General features: G+C 35.1%; 4 protein-coding genes across 4 annotated transcripts; 1 reads left to right on the top strand and 3 right to left on the bottom strand.

Moving 5' to 3' along the window:
• Positions 1 to 140: 140 nt before the first annotated feature.
• LOC107037126 (gamma-aminobutyric acid receptor-associated protein) lies at positions 141 to 5,529 on the bottom strand. Its single transcript, XM_015255508.2, has 3 exons — positions 5,260 to 5,529; positions 4,015 to 4,212; positions 141 to 1,296 (listed from the first exon to the last, which is right to left on the bottom strand). Exons 1-3 carry the CDS (start codon positions 5,347 to 5,349, stop codon positions 1,231 to 1,233), a joined length of 354 nt encoding a protein of 117 aa, XP_015110994.1. The 5' UTR covers positions 5,350 to 5,529; the 3' UTR covers positions 141 to 1,230.
• A 1,631-nt stretch (positions 5,530 to 7,160) lies between these two features.
• Positions 7,161 to 8,637, bottom strand: LOC107037027 (60S ribosomal protein L22). The gene is made up of 4 exons (XM_015255344.1): positions 8,556 to 8,637; positions 8,172 to 8,318; positions 7,788 to 7,909; positions 7,161 to 7,397 (listed from the first exon to the last, which is right to left on the bottom strand). The coding sequence occupies exons 1-4, from the start codon at positions 8,562 to 8,564 to the stop codon at positions 7,250 to 7,252; spliced, it is 426 nt and encodes a 141-aa protein (XP_015110830.1). The 5' UTR covers positions 8,565 to 8,637; the 3' UTR covers positions 7,161 to 7,249.
• A 498-nt stretch (positions 8,638 to 9,135) lies between these two features.
• On the top strand, positions 9,136 to 13,301 carry LOC107037004 (queuine tRNA-ribosyltransferase catalytic subunit). The gene is made up of 5 exons (XM_015255311.2): positions 9,136 to 9,314; positions 9,579 to 9,668; positions 10,048 to 10,334; positions 10,944 to 11,274; positions 12,177 to 13,301. The coding sequence occupies exons 1-5, from the start codon at positions 9,141 to 9,143 to the stop codon at positions 12,519 to 12,521; spliced, it is 1,227 nt and encodes a 408-aa protein (XP_015110797.1). The 5' UTR covers positions 9,136 to 9,140; the 3' UTR covers positions 12,522 to 13,301.
• Positions 12,632 to 14,665, bottom strand: LOC107037005 (coiled-coil domain-containing protein 25). Its single transcript, XM_015255312.2, has 5 exons — positions 14,571 to 14,665; positions 14,377 to 14,424; positions 14,112 to 14,203; positions 13,318 to 13,700; positions 12,632 to 12,746 (listed from the first exon to the last, which is right to left on the bottom strand). The coding sequence occupies exons 1-5, from the start codon at positions 14,593 to 14,595 to the stop codon at positions 12,665 to 12,667; spliced, it is 630 nt and encodes a 209-aa protein (XP_015110798.1). The 5' UTR covers positions 14,596 to 14,665; the 3' UTR covers positions 12,632 to 12,664.
• Positions 14,666 to 16,104: the final 1,439 nt, after the last annotated feature.

Here is a 16,104-nt window from a genome sequence, read left to right as displayed (position 1 = left end):
TTCAAGCTCTCCTGCACCCTCACCAAGAGAAACAAGCGCAAAATTGAACGAAAACATTTAAATTATTCAAGGAAACAACGTGGGAAGCAGAAAGGGAATACCTGAGGAGAAAATTACCCCTAGGAAATCACGAGACCATCTATTTTTTCTCCTCTTTATCCTTTTTTTGTCATTTTATTGGCGTTTACATCGATTAATTGGATTTTATCACACAATCAAAACTCCACTGGATTAATACAATTCATCATAAATCATCATAAATGTTATGTAACAAAATTCTCCTTTCCATCCCCTCATGATTATTGAAATCACCAATCGCGTGAATTTTACTTCGCAAGAAAAACTCACGAACTTTAATCAAATTATCAATCAAATAATCGCCATTTTTTTTATTAACTAAATGATAACATTATATTCATTGAAAATACAAGTAGCAACACTAGCCTAATAGTGAAATAAAAATTTATCACGCCACTTTTTATTCATTTTTTGTTTTTATTAATTATCTTTTTCATCTTTTTTTTTTTCATTTTCAAAATTTTTTTATCCCTGGACGACTGCACCCACATATTCCGATGGATTCTACTCATTTCTCTTTTATTAATCCGTAGAAATCTTGATTTATTCATTTCATTAAATTATTTTCATGATTTTTCCTTCATCTTTCGACAGCGAAGTGATTCAATTCTCTAATTAATTTAAACTAAATCATTCAATCAATGAATAATTTGTAATCAATTCTGAATTACGAGAGATATTGATAATTTTTTCTCGCGATTGAATGGAATTTAATAAAAATAAATTACTGTTATTAGTTGAACAATTAATTAATCAATTAATTGATTCCTCTATTTATTTAATTATTTATTGAGGAAAAATACTTGTCAACAGAATTTAATGAGTGACAGAAGAGCAATCTCGTGTGATAATTGGAATAATTATCGATGCTGATGAATAGAGACTAGATTTTGGGACCAAGAGATGATCGAAAAGAGTAAAAAACAATTTTTTATTATCAATAAAAATTGGTGAATGGATAATTTAACTCTGGGGGGTTTTGAAATGTTCATGAAGCTTCTGATGCTACAGAGACTACGATTTTTTCCATTTTTAGTTTCGTCACTCATTCTTGGAAATTTACAGATTCTAGATTATTTTCTGAAACCTTTTTTGGTGGATTTTTTTTTCCATTTGTGGGGATATGGTGCGTCATAATGGATAGCTGGGAATCTAGTGGCCATACACGTTCTCATCGCTGTACGCTATGTAGAGGAAACAATCCTCCTCGTGGTGTTCCTGGAGAGAATAACTTTTTTTATTAATTCAGAATTTTTTTTTGTAATTTAAAAAATAATGAAATTTGTTGAGGTGCCATTCTTAATTTTTTAAACCCTTTTCGTTAGATAATTTCGATAGATAATTGAGAAAATTTAATTCTTCATAGATTGATTGATCAATTAAGCCAAATGTAAATGTAATTATAAATGTAATATTTTATAAATTTATTAATTAACCTTCATTAGTTGAATTTTAATCATGAAGCGACAAAAAAATGCTGCGTGAATTTAATCGTTCTGACGAATTTCCTCAGACCATTGAATATTTGAGGTATTGATAAAAAAATGAATCCGGTCTGTTTGTACATTTCTAGTAAATTTCAAACTGAACACGAAAATTCCTTGTCAATTTTAAAACCATTTTCGTTAGATAATTTCGATAGATAATTGAGAGAACTTAATTCCTCATAGATTGATTGATTAATTAAGCTAAATGTAAGTGTAATTATAAATGTAATACTTTATCAATTTAATAGTAATTAAATTTAGTAATTATAAATGTAACATTTCATCAGTTTATCAGATAATCCTCATTAATGGAATTTCAATGATAAATTAACAAAAAAAAATGATGAGTGGATGTAATCGGTTTGACGAATGTCCTGGGAGTATCGAATATTTATGGTATCGATAAAAAAAATTAAATCGGTCTGTTCGTACGTTTTTAATTAATTCCGAACCGAACATAACAATTCTTCATCAATTTTAAAACCATTTTCGTTAGATAATTTCGGTAGATAATTGAGAGAATTTAATTCCTCATAGATTGATTGATCAATTAAGCTAAATGTAAATGTAACTATAAATGTAATATTTTACCAATTTATCAATTAATCTTCAATTAATCTTAATTAATTGAATTTCAATCATGAAGTGACAAAAAAAATGTTGAGTAACTGAAATCATTTCGACGAATGTCCTGAGACCATTGAATATTTGAGGTATTGATAAAAAAATTAATTCGGTCGGTTAGTACATTTCTAGTGAATTTCGAACTGAACATAAAAATTCTTCGTCAATTTTAAAACCATTTTCGTTAGATAATTTCGATAGATATTTGAGAGAATTTAATTTCTCATAGATTGATTGATCAATTAAGCCAAATGTAAATGTAATTATAAATGGAATATTGCATGAGTTTATTAAAGAATCCTCGTTAATGGAATTTCAATGATAAATTAACAACAAAAAATGTTGAGTGGATGTAATCAGTTTGACGAATGTCCTGAGACCATTGAATGTTTGTAGTGTAACGTGTGGAGACATGCACACGTCGATTTTGTTCAATTTATATTTTCTGATGAAAATGAGGCAAACTGTCTGGGCTGAATAAGCAGTCCCACGGTGACACTTGAGTCCAGCTTCTTAGAATGGAGCTGTTTAACTGTTGTAGCCATTGTCAGTGATGACATATGGCTGTGTTGGTTATGAAAAACCGTGAGAATGCTTATTAAGCATTTCGAGCTAGTAACGATATTCAAGCTCTGAATCAAGGCAGAGTACGGGAGGAGTTGGACTTGAACGGATGTCCACTCCTCGCCAAAAATCTTAGCACCGCGCGCGATACCGAACCCATTATTACTCTGATTTTATATTGAATTATTAGCTTCAGTTTATTATATTGATCCATTTAATAATCGGTGTTTGGTTATTGGGACCACACCCTTATCAAGCCTTTCCTGAACTTCCCCAAATGAGCGAACTCCCCGTGAGCTCGTACCGAGACTAGCTAGGCATAGTCTTCAAGTCGAAAGGCAACTTGATTAAAAGAGGACGAAAACCTCCCACCACAGTGGTATTGATAAAAAAATTAATTCGGTCAGTCATTTCTAATGAATTTCAAACTGAACATTCAATTTCTTTGGCAATTTTAAAACCATTTTCGTTAGATAATTTCAGTAGATAATTGAGAGAATTTAATTCTTCATAGATTGATTGATCAATTAAGCCAAATGTAACTGTAATTATAAATGGAATATTTCATGAGTTTATTAAAGAATCCTCATTAATGGAATTATGAATTGACAAAAAAAAATGGTAAGTGGATGTAATCGGTTTGACGAATGTCCTGGGAGCATCGAATAGTATTTATGGTATTGATAAAAAAAATTAATTCGGTCTGTGCGTACATTTCCAATGAATTCCGAACCAAACATAAAAATTCTTCGTAAATTTTAAAACCACTTTCTTTAGATAATTTCCATAGATAATTGAGAAAATTTAATTCTTCATAGATTGATCGATCAATTAAGCTAAATGTAAATGTAATTATAAATGTAATATTTCATCAATTTACTAATGAACCCTCATTAATTAAATTTCAATCATGAATTAACAAAAAAAATGTCAACTGGATTTAATCATTTCAACGATTTTTCATGGTTTTTAAACCTTTTTCGTTAGATAATTTCGATAGATAGAAAATTTCATTTTTCATAGATTGATTGAGCAAGTAAGTTAAATGTAAATGCAATTATGTGAACATAATATCATTGATAATCTATCAATTTCGCAATTAACCCTCATTAATTAAATTTCAATCATGAATTGCAAAAAAGTAATGTTGAGCATTGAATAGTTGTAGTATTGATAAAAACCTTACTCCACATACCGAGACGATGGAAAAATGCCAAAATTCCCCACCTCATTGAAAATAACTAGAGGACATTGATTTTACCTGGTAGAGCGAGCCCATGGTGGCACTTGTGGGTGGAATGATGTTGTTTACGAAGAAGAAGAGCGCATCTTCGGGACGTAGATGTATGCGTTTACGAATCAAGAAGTAGAACTGACCTACCGTAAGATCAGAGGGGACTAGGTACTTCTGCTTGTCCAAGTCACTGATCTTGGCCTTTGGCGCTTTCTCGACGATCACCTGATCAAATAGTCAATAAAAAATTTATATTCCCCTTTTTTTCAATAATTTTTTATCATATTTCTTGTACAAGAAAAATTAAATTAAATTGTGAAACCAAGAAATGAGAATAATTAAAGAATTTCATTCATATTAACACAAAAAAATTTTTAAAAAAATTATGATGAAGAATGTAATATTCGTTGATGATTTTTTACAATTTTTCAATCACAAATAAAGAAAATTGGAAGGGAAACCCATAATGTTGAAGAAAACCCCAATTCCTAATTTGTATTCTTATCAATTCCCCGTTTATCACGAGAACCGTTGATTCTAGCGAAAAAAATCATAAAACCTTTTTTTTAGCTCTTGAAATTCCCCACAAAAAATGTCGTATCACATTTTCCCCTAAACCCACTCCTTCTCAACATAATTCTACATCAAACAGAATACATTTGACAAATCGACTGATTTTCTGCATCTCCGATCAGAATTTCCATTCTTTCATCTGAATTTCCATTCCTGACGGAAGAATGTTATCACAAACATCATCAACATCGTCATCACAACAATCTCAACGACTCCAGCCCCCTCCTCACTGATAGCTCCCTCGCCGCGACCCCCTCAAAAACAATCTCTTCTGAATCCTAAAAATTCCTTTATTTCTCCTATTGACATGACGAAACGCGTAAACACGACCGTTTCACCTTGTGTTTATTCACTCGTACGACGTAGAACCCCCCCTCCTCCACTCCGCCCCCACCGAGGCCCCAAGCCCCTATCGACCCCAAAAACTAAAAAAAAAGAAAACAAAAGTCTCAAGAACTTCAAAAATCATCGATGAATCATCAAAAATCGAAGAAGAATAGAGAAAAAAAGATTTGATGACGCTGACGAGTCCTTGGAGTCCATTTCTGTCGTCATCGACAAGTGAAAACTCCCAACTCACGATTTTTTTTTACAATTTTCCCCAGAATGTCCCAAAAATCCGGAAAAAAGTCGACTTCGCCCCGAATCATCGACCGTAAAAAATTAAAAAAACATTGTATTGATGATGTGATGACTCACTGGGACCCTGTCGGGGTATTTTCGTCGAATTTTCTCGCCCTCGGCCTTTCGTTTCTCGAAGGGATGCTCCTCCTTGTACTGGAACTTCATATTTCGCACGTTAAAACGAGGAAAAGTCGCGGATTCACCTGTTTTTTACTGTTGTTGGCGGTTTTTCAAGAGTTCAGGTGGACCTCTCGGGACGATTTTTCACGGTTAATAATGCGTTTTGGGTTTTGGTTTTGTTGGTGCGTTCACTCGACGACTGAAAAACTTTAGCGGACATCTGCATCTGTCATAACATCGCCCTGCGCATGCGCAGGTGTCTGCTACGCATCGGCAAATAGTCCCTGTATAGACCTTTTCATTCTGGAAATCTAGGGGAAATATTTATTTCGTTCATTCAACGAAAAAATCTCAGAAAAAACCATGGAAAATTCTGATAAATATTGAACTTTACAATGATATAGACTTGAGTGTTCAAAAACCATGATTTATATGTAAATTCGATAAAGTGTCCCCAAATCCTAGGGGAATTAACATGGAAAAAAAGTGTCCGCATATCTAGTGACTCTCAGAATGAAAAGGTTTATTGTCTTGATCAATTGAAGATAATAATTTTTTTCTGTTTTTTGACAGCGAAAAATCGAAATTTCTGGGGTTTCTTCAGTTTTTTGGGAATTAAAATTCAAATGAGGGGATTTTCGCGGGCTCTTCGGGCACTTGAAGAATTAATTATTTTGACGTCTCGGGGGGTGGAGGGAGTGCACGTGATGTCGCAATGAGCGACTTCAACACAAAAGTTCTTTTTTTTCAGTGAAAAATGAAAGTTTCACTTTTCATTGACTTTGAAAAATTTGTTAATTCCTTCTTTTCATGTGAGAAATCGTTCTGCGAATCAATTTGCTGCTTTCTCCATCAGTTTAAGACAAATAATTTTCTCTTTTTTTTGAGACCATAAAATTAAAATTTCCGGGGCTTTTTCAGTTTTTTGGGGATTGAAATTCAAATGAATGTTTTCGCGGGGTTTTGAAGCATGGGAAAATAAATTTTGACGTCTCGGAGGGTGGGGGGAGTGCACGTGATGTTGAATGTCGCAATAACGTGACTTCAACACAAAGGTTCAATTTTTTTTCATCGAAACAACGAAATTTTCATTCTTTATTGATTTTGAAAAATTAGTAATTCACTCATGTGAGGTAAAAAATCATTTTCTGAATAAATTTGGCGCATTATCAACGATTACTTATTCAGATAATTAATGAAAATCAATCAGAGTGAGTCGAGAGTGAAAAAAAATTACTGAAATGCGGGGAAAACTTCGTGGAATTAATTCTGAATGAAAAGGGAATGGAAAAATCTGAAAAATGGCTTAAAAAATTTGTTCATTTTATAGAAACCAGATGCAGTGAATCGAGAGCGATCTGAAGAGGCTAAATAATTCTAAAAAATGTTTGAAAATACCAGGTGGAGACTCGCCATGTTTGAAGTCCCTTGCGGCAGAGGGAGGGGGTAACCAAGCAAGATGGCGGTGCCTCCACCTCGTATTTTTAAACATTTCTTAAAATTATTTACCTGCTTCGGATCACCTTCGACTCGTTTCATCGAGTTCCTGGAGAATGAACAAATTCTTCAAGCTCTCCTTCACGTTTCTTCAACCCCTTTCGACTGAGAATTTAAGGCGCAAGATTTTCTCGCATTTCAGTAGTGTACTTTTACTTCCGAGGCCTCTTAACCGCTGATCTCTATACTAATACTAGAATAGAGAGCAGTGCTCTTAACTATAAAAAATATTGGTTTCAAAGTTCCCCCCCATCAGAAAATAGATAAACATCCTTGACAACTAGAAATTGTGGAATCAACTTTCTAAAAAAAAAAGAATGGATAAATAAAATAATTTGATAATTAATCACGAGACACAATTATTAATCAATTTTCAACATTTATTATACCCAAAAATATACAATAAATGCCGGATGACAGCTGTTGAATGAGAGAGTTAGAGGATAATTTACTCTGCGTCGTCTTCGTCGTCGTCCTCCTGGCTCGTGATCTGGAAGTAACGTAGCTCATACGTGTCCTTGTCCTTCGAGACAACACGGAGCCAGTCACGAAGCTTGTTCTTCTTCAAGTACTTTTTCGTGAGGTACTTGAGGTATCTGCACAAATAAGTTCCTCCAGATTAGTGCAAATATCGATCTTCTAATTGATTCAATGTCATCAGGAGTGAAACAGGATAGATCAATTTCACCTGAGATCAGTTTTTTAGGAATATCTCAGAATCCCTGAGACCTAACGGGATTTTGGTGAAAACCTTTTTTGTAGCTTGAAGTTCCCTACAAAAAAATGTCCTTGGAAGGATTTTGCTATCTCCCTTAGATTCGGAAGTATTCGCAAAAAACCAAGTGTCAAGTTTGGTTGATGTATTCTGTTTCTGCATTTAGATAATTTTTTTTAATAATTATTTTTTAGTTGAGGAATCTTTGTAGGGATTTGTGAGGGGTCAGGAGAGGGAGTTTAATTACGTAATGAGGAGGATCGACACCCACCGCTTGGAGAAGTCTACGTCACTATTGACTGAAAGCTTATTCTTGTTGCGCTCCAGGTTGACGTTGTTCCCAAAATTGCCAGTCTTACCATTGACCTTTATCCTCTCCTGGAGGTACTTTTCCTGTGAAAATTATTCCAGAGGTAATTAAATTGTAATTAAACATGGATTAACTGCAAAATTCAGAAGATTTAAAAAAGCAAACTAAATAATTTCACGCAGTTTTTTGAAAATATCTCAGGAACCATTGGAGTTAGGAGAAAAAGTCACAAGATGTTTTTTGTAGAGCATTTAATTTACCATAGAAAATCTCTTGTGACATTTTTCTCTAAAGTTATTCCCTACCAAGATATAGGAACGATTCTCGATCAACAAAAATACTCACGAAATTAGCAACATCCATGATATTGTCCTCGACTGGATGTGTGCAGTCGATGGTGAACTTGAGGGACACCTTCTTCTTCTGGCTCTTGCCCCTGAGGTGTTGCTTCTTGGGCACAATAGCCTTGGCTGGCTTCTTGGCGGCGACTTGCTGCAAAATTCCAAAAAAAAACATCATTTTCACCATGTGAGTCTAGGCATCGAAATTCGTCGCTCTAACCCCCAAAAAAGTAATCCACAGTAATCCGACCCATCCACAAGCAATATTTCACGAAAACAATTCCATGACATTTCACAAACATCACTCATTGTTATTTAAACAATATTTTTTATTCATATTGACAAGAATCCACCGATTTTTAACATTTTTAACGGAGAAAAAACTCACCGGAGCCATGTTTACGTGTCGACGGAGACAGAAAGAAATTGTCCTCAGGTGGCGCTAGGGTCGAAAAAAAAAATGGACGGAATTCTCGGCCAATCAGGGGGCAGATGGCAGGGTTGGGGGGGAGGTTACATTTGAATTGGTATTTATGCGAGATATTTTCCAAGAATTTGGAAACAGTAGTTTTGAAGGGGATACCCCTTTCTTGACCCTCTTGATAACCAAGAAAGGGATGGATGAGGGTTCAGAATTTTCATCGGGAATATTTTCACAGCTCTCGACGGCTCCAATGACACTCCGCTACCTCTAAATTCCAAGATATCCCCCAAAAAACTCACAGACATTACCTCTCGTTGCCTCTTTCCAGTTTTTTGGACATATCTCATAACCCTTGCGGGATATCAAAATATTCCTCAAGACCTTTTATGTAGCTCTTCATTTCCCCTACAAAAAGCTTTTTTATAAAAATTCCTCTATCTCCCCTAGATTCCGAGATATCCCTCAAGAACCTCGAAAACTTAAAATCATCCTTCATTTCCTACCGAACTCCCGCCATATTCTAATGTCTGCCAATCAGCTGTCGTCGACATGGCACAGGCATTCACCCGGGTCACCCGCAAGACAACAAAAATGTCAGGGGTGTTGAAACCCCTCACCTTCGAGGTGATAACTGAGTGCAAAACAACCAAAGCCAGGACTGGGAGAATGGTCTTGATGCATCATCACGTTGACACTCCTGTCTTCATGCCTGTCGGCACTCAGGTGAATTCCACCATGCCTGACCTATTTTACCCCGGATCTAAACAATTTTCTAGCGAACAATTCCGAAAAATTTTCCTCGAAAATTGATTTTTTCAATTGATGTTCAATTTCGTTCACTTTAAAAAATGAAGGTCTTCACCTTTTCTTCTCTGTGAATTTTTCAAAAAGAATAATTGTCATCTGATGTTGGGGTAGGCCAGTGATGACCACGTGTCTCACATGAAATATTGACTCTTTTTGTTTAATTTTTTTGCTTTTTTTTAGGGCACCTTGAAGGGATTACTCCCGCAACAATTGGAGGAGCTAAACTGCCAGATCATGCTGAGTAATACTTATCACTTGGGAACACGTCCAGTGAGCTCTTTTTATTAGGAATTTGTTATTCTGGGAATTGTATTTTTCTTTCATTGAATCACGAATTTGTGAATTATTCAATTTCTGTTTTTCAGAACCTCCTGATTTTTGCAAATTGAATTACGAATTCCTGATTATTTTATAGAGTCCCGAATTTGTTAATTTTCAGATTGGGTCATGAATTCGTGAATTTTTCAATTTCAATTCTTCAGAAAATTCTGATTTTTTAAAATTGAATCACAAATTCTTGATTATTTTACAGAGTCACGAATTTGTGAATTCATCATTAAAAAATTGCCAAATTCGTGAAATTTATAAGTGATTCACGAATTTATTACTTTCTTTACATTTATTTCCTCAATATCTTCCATCAATGCAGGGGCCAGACATTTTGAAAAAAGCTGGAGGTCTCCACAAATTCATGAACTGGAAGAGGGCCCTTTTAACAGACTCCGGTGGCTTCCAAATGGTGTCCCTCCTGAAACTAGCTGAAATAACCGAGGAAGGAGTGAAGTTTAGTTCTCCTTACGACGGATCCGAGTGCATGCTGACCCCTGAGCACTCCATCGAAATCCAGAACGCCATTGGAGCTGATATAATCATGCAGCTTGATGACGTGGTTGCCAGTACCACCACTGGACCGAGAGTTGAAGAGGCAATGCATCGGTAAACCCCAACAAACTTATTTTTCTTTTTATGTAAATTTTTTAATTCAGTCAAGAATTCGTGCATTTTAGTGAATTTACTAGTTGGATCATGATTTCCTGACTCAGTGAAAAAGATTCACAAATTTGTGATTCAACAGAGAAATTTATGAATTCGTGACTCAACTAGCGAATTCCCAAAAAATTCAGGAATTCTTGAATTTTCTAATTGATTCACGAATTCATGAATTTGTCAATTAAGCCATAAATTTGTAGATTTTTGTGAATTTACTAGTTGGAACATGAATTGGTGACTCTGTAAAAAAAATCACGAATTCCTGATTCAACAGAGAAACTTATGAATTCATGCTCAATTATAGAATTCACCAATTGGTAGCTCAACTGGGGAATTCCCAAAAAATGCAGGAATTCTTGAATTTATTAATTGATTCACGGATTCATGAATTGGTGAATTGAACCACGAATTCGTAATTTTTTCATAAATCTAGAAATTCGTGAATTTCTAGTAAATTCTACAAAACAGTCTCTTCACTGGGAATTTTTGTCTTTTGCCAAATATTCATTTACTTGAGAGGCCCATTTATTTTTCAAAATCGTATTTTCCTTGAAGAACCACGAGATGGTTGGATCGTTGTCTGGCAGCTCACCAGCGTCCCACAGAGCAGAGTGTTTTCCCAATAGTCCAAGGTGCCCTGAGCCCCATTCTCCGAACCCAGAGTGCTATCAAGCAATCGAAGAGGGAGGTCAATGGATTCGCGGTGGGTGGACTCAGTGGTGGGGAGAGCAAGCAGGACTTCTGGAAGATGGTGCATCTGTCAACAGACATTTTACCCCGAGACAAACCCAGGTACCTGATGGGAGTGGGATTTGCAGTGGATCTGGTCGTATGCTCTGCCCTGGGGATCGATATGTACGACTGTGTGTTTCCGTCTAGAACAGCTGTGAGTCTTCAGGCAATGGGGATATTTCCATATTAGTGTGCTATACCGAGACCCCATCAAATCCATATAAATTTTATAGACCGACGGCGGTGGCTGTGTGGTTAGAGTATGGGATTGGCACATGAGCGACCTGGGTTCGATACCCGGCTGGGTAGCCAAAATTTGTAACACTCTAATCTCACAGTTTCACTGTCGAGCGGGAGTCTCGTTAAAGGGACGACTCACCTCGGCAGGTTTTCCCTCGTCCTTCGGCGAATGCGGTACAGGGGGTTGGGGGGTGGGAAGGAAACAAATCGTAAAAACCCGAAAGGGTATACGAGAGAAAATAATTTAATATAAACATTATATTATAAGGTACTAGGAACACTATATAAAATGTCGTCGCAGTGGTCATAAATTTTGGTGGCCCGAAATGAAAACAGTTTCGTGTTTTCGATTGTCTTGGTGATTTTTTTCTGAGAAGGCGTACATGAGACAAAGCTGTCATAAAATTTTTAGAGCGATTCGATTTTTTTTTCAGCGAGTTATGATTTTTCAAGAAATTTCACTTCTTCCACTTGAATTTTGATTGTTTCAAAAAAATGTGAAATGATTGAATTTAATCATTAGCAATTGAATTTTCGCTTTCACACATTTGAAAGTAATTAAATAAGCTTCAAAACGAGCGCAATTAAACTCAATTTATTCCATTGTTAGAGCCATCATGGGAAAATCAAATTTTTTTTCAATCTGCAATTACTCGAAAATTTTAGTTTTTAATTTTTCACAAAAACAAAAGGGCCGTTAAAATACACAAATAGCGATATTTCATAATTTTTCTTTTAATTTTTTTATTGCGTAATATGTTTTTATCGAATCATGTCCAAATCCAGAATAAAAGGTTCTCTTAATTGTTTTCCTAGAGATTTGGCTGTGCATTAACAAGATCTGGACAACTCCCCCTCCGCCAGAGGATGTACAAACACGATAAACGTCCCATCGACGAAAATTGCGACTGCAGTACCTGTAAAACATACACCCGAGCCTATCTCCATCACCTGGTGACGATGGAGACCGTCGCCTGTCACGCATTAACCGTCCACAATATTGCATTCCAGATGAGGCTCATGAAGGACATCCGAGACAGTATTAAGAACCAAAAATTTCCCGAATTCATCAGAGAATTCATGTTGACAGTCTATCCTGAGAGAAATTACCCCGAGTGGATTGTCGAGGCTCTCGGAGCAGTCAACGTTGAATTATCGTGATACAGTGCAGAATTTTTTTTCAACCAAAAAAATTATTCCTACATCTGTCCACTTTATTTTTAATATTTAACGGTTGGTTCATGAAGGGATCAATCAAAAAATTGATAATATATATTTCTTGGGGATTTATTCACCACAGGACATCACATGAAGTCGTCTGAATCGTAGCCTGATGCCTCTGTGTTCGTTGTCATTTTACTCTCTTGGAATAGAGAAGAATAATTCCTGAAAATTATATTTCAATTAGAGAATTCGGGAATTCCGGAATTCGTGACTCAACTAAAATTCACTCAAAATTCACGAATTCATGATTCCATTGGAAAATTCATGAATTCGCGATTTAATTGGAGAATTCGGGAATTCGTGACTCAACTAGAAAATTCACTGGAATTCACGAGTTCATGAATTTGCCAATTGAATCATAATTTCGTGGCTCAACTCGAAAATTCACTGAAAATGCACGAATTCATGATTCAATCGAAACATTCATGAATTCGTGATTTAATTGGAGAATTCGTGAGTTAACTAGAAAATTCACTGAAAATGCACCAATTTATAATTCAATTGGAAAATTCATGAATTTATGATTTAATGGGAGAATTCGGGAATTCGTGACTCGACTAGAAAATGTACTAAAACGCAAGAATTATTGAATTTTCTAGTTGATTCACGATTTTTTTTCATCAAATCTCAGTCCTTCCACACTGGATTATTATAAAATGATTAAAAACGGTTTGAATTCATTATTCAAATCAATTTGAAACAATAGATTTTTGCTGAATTCAATGTTATTTACTTGATTTCTGCCTCCTCCTCTCGTTTCTTCATCTCCGTCTTCTCCTGCTCCTTCTGAATTCTCAGCAATTTTTTCTTGTCCTCCCTTTCCCTTCGGTCCCTGTCCTCTCTCTCGAATCTGAAATTGGGCTCGGCAGATCGTTTGGTCTTGTTCAAACGATTGACTGTTGTGTTTAGTCGTTTGAATACGTGAATTTTCCGAACATCTTTCTCCTTGTGAAAGCCAACCTGTCCCACTTCCATTCCCTGGGTCTTCTTCAAGTTCGCCCACATGGTATAGACGACGTCGACGTCGTTCACTTTATTCCCTTCGATACTGTTGGCTTTTACCAGCTGGGCAGCATCCTCCAGGACTGATCCTGGAATGTCATCGATTGTCTGACCCTGAAAAGATGCAAAAATTATTTTCAGTAATTGATCATTTTTAAACTCGTGCATTTTTTTAGTTCACGAAGTCTTTCCATTTCTTATCTGATTAATTCACGAATTCGTGATTTATTGTAGAATTTACGAATGTAGATTCTTTAAACAGTTAGGAATTCGTGAATTTCTTAAATGAATCACGAGTTCGTACATTTTTCTCAATTGAAGAAATTCGTGACGTTTCAAGTGATCCAGGAATTTTTTAATGAGTCAGGAATTTATTATTCACGAATTCGTGAATTTTTAATGAATTCACAGACATTCAGATTAAATCACGAATTCATGCAGTTTCTCCCGTTAAATCACGAATTTGTGAATTCTCAATTATTCAAGGTATTCCTGCTTATCCATCCATTCTAATTCATAACTCACTGGACGAAGTCGTAAATAAACATGAGCCGATGAGAACTTGTCCACGTGAAACCAGACGTCCTCAGGCCATCCCCATTTGATCAAATCCTCATCTAAATCCAAAAGTTCTCGATTAAAAAACATCATCGCATTGTGTCGATTATAAATCATTTAAAAAAATAAGGCCTGATGGGGAATTCAATGTCGGCGACATCCTCAACAACTTTCTAAACAAATAAAATAAAATCAACTCAATTGTTTAATAATTATTCATGCAAAAACTCACTCTCATGTTTGTCAATTCCCATGAACAGTGTAACCGGTGGTTGCACAACTGAAAAAAAATAAACATTCGTAATCAACAATTCTGTTGAACCTAACCTAAACCACATTCAAATTGAAATTGAATCGTTTGTGTGAACTAAATTGATTTATTACGTTGATTAAGATTTGATTGTTATTGATAATTGGAATAATTACCGTCACTTTCGAAGTAAAACACCATTCTTGGGGCGAAAATATAAGGAAACACGTGGAGAGTGTTTTGGGAGCTGTCAAAAGCTAAAGGTTTTTACGTCGGTAAGGAAGATATTAAAAATAAAATAAAATAATGAAATTAAATTTAAAAAAAGATGAAAAATCTTTCCAATCTATGAAAAACAAATCCTAAATATTTAAGCGATAAAAGAGACGTTCGTACGAATGAAAAATAGAATTTTTTAAATTTTATTTTATTTTCACTTGATTTTCAGGTCGATGAAGAAAATATTTTTTTACAAATAAAAAAGTAAAAATTGAAATTGAAAAACAAGATGTAAAAAGAGATGTTTATAAAAATGGAAAAAATATTGTTTTGAATCTTCAAAGGTGAAAAAAAACTCCTTTTTTTCATGGGAAAAATATTTTATTATTTTTTTAAATCTCTAAATTCATTTCTACAATTTAATTACATGTGTGTAACATTTTTTAATGTGCGTCATTGCACGGAAAATTTTTCCACAAATAAAAAGAGAAAGTTACAAAATTACAATTTTTGCATTAGAAAATGTTAATTTCCTCGATTAACAAAATTCTATCTATTCATCGCCGAAAAAAAAAATTAGAATTCGTGTGAATCGCAGTTTTATCCAAGCCCGTGATAATTTTTTCGCTCAAAAAGTCAGTTTCAAAACGAAAAAGAAGAGTTCCATCAAATGTTTATTGAACAGAAAAAAAGACATTCTTTATCACTAAACAATGTTTCTACTTTCATTTGAGATCTCCTTCATTCCCACAATTTTCCCTCGAAGATATTATCAAGCAGAATCATCCGTCTATCAAATAATTTCGTTTAACAATCCCCAGATTTTTTTATTCCCCTAATTATTTCCCTTTTCTCAGTCAAAATATCGAATGTATCCAAAGCCTCGAAGCATACCCTCAAATTTTCACCGGACACTTGAATGAAAACAACGTCATTATTTCAATAACAAGCACACGCTTAATTATGCAAAGTGAATATATAATAAATACAATAAGCTCTGAATATTCCGTCGCACCTATTTCCAAAAAAATGCCATCGAAAAAAGGATTGTTGATGAAAACGAAAAATTTATTCCCCTCTATTTCCAAAAATCAATTGAACAATGAATAAATCATAAGTGTAATGATTTATTTCTCCACATCGACATTTAACAAGCAATCAATCATCTCTAATTTTTCATATAATAGCATCAACTTTCAACATTGCGATAAGCAATAAATTTTTAATTTTTTATTTCTATCATGAGTTATCTTACACCTCCATCCCCCTCCCCTACAGAATTTGTAAGAAAATATCTCACTGGCCGCCCCTATCCCCTATCCTCCACGCTCTACCTATCCACCCGACCCCTCTTCCACAAAACCCCTGCCTACTACACCTCCGCCGCCCCCTACTCCCTAACCCCCACCTACTCCCCTCAATTCCGAACCCCCTGTCCCCTACCACCCATGTTCTACTTTCACTTCCCCTACGAGCATCTCTCCCCTCTCC

Source organism: Diachasma alloeum, unplaced genomic scaffold (genome assembly GCF_001412515.2).
Source record: "Diachasma alloeum isolate Michigan unplaced genomic scaffold, Dall2.0 Dall_scaffold_00213, whole genome shotgun sequence".
NCBI lineage: Eukaryota > Metazoa > Arthropoda > Insecta > Hymenoptera > Braconidae > Diachasma > Diachasma alloeum.
This window is presented reverse-complemented; position numbering and strand designations above follow the sequence as displayed.

What these genes read in the sequence shown, in the direction of transcription:
- LOC107037126 (XM_015255508.2), bottom strand. Translation starts at nt 5,349, where the DNA reads ATGAAGTTCCAGTACAAGGAGGAGCATCCCTTCGAGAAACGAAAGGCC. An exon ending in AATACCCCGACAGGGTCCCA is followed by an intron (nt 4,213 to 5,259) that starts GTGAGTCATCAC and finishes CTATTTGATCAG; the next exon opens with GTGATCGTCGAGAAAGCGCC. An exon ending in CCATGGGCTCGCTCTACCAG is followed by an intron (nt 1,297 to 4,014) that starts GTAAAATCAATG and finishes TATTCTCTCCAG; the next exon opens with GAACACCACGAGGAGGATTG.
- LOC107037027 (XM_015255344.1), bottom strand. An exon ending in TCATGGATGTTGCTAATTTC is followed by an intron (nt 7,910 to 8,171) that starts GTGAGTATTTTT and finishes TAATTTTCACAG; the next exon opens with GAAAAGTACCTCCAGGAGAG. An exon ending in GACGTAGACTTCTCCAAGCG is followed by an intron (nt 7,398 to 7,787) that starts GTGGGTGTCGAT and finishes TTATTTGTGCAG; the next exon opens with ATACCTCAAGTACCTCACGA.
- LOC107037004 (XM_015255311.2), top strand. Translation starts at nt 9,141, where the DNA reads ATGGCACAGGCATTCACCCGGGTCACCCGCAAGACAACAAAAATGTCA. An exon ending in TCATGCCTGTCGGCACTCAG is followed by an intron (nt 9,315 to 9,578) that starts GTGAATTCCACC and finishes GCTTTTTTTTAG; the next exon opens with GGCACCTTGAAGGGATTACT. An exon ending in TGTTTCCGTCTAGAACAGCT is followed by an intron (nt 11,275 to 12,176) that starts GTGAGTCTTCAG and finishes TTGTTTTCCTAG; the next exon opens with AGATTTGGCTGTGCATTAAC.
- LOC107037005 (XM_015255312.2), bottom strand. Translation starts at nt 14,595, where the DNA reads ATGGTGTTTTACTTCGAAAGTGACG. An exon ending in GGGAATTGACAAACATGAGA is followed by an intron (nt 14,204 to 14,376) that starts GTGAGTTTTTGC and finishes TTTTGGATTTAG; the next exon opens with ATGAGGATTTGATCAAATGG. An exon ending in TTTATTTACGACTTCGTCCA is followed by an intron (nt 13,701 to 14,111) that starts GTGAGTTATGAA and finishes GCATCTTTTCAG; the next exon opens with GGTCAGACAATCGATGACAT.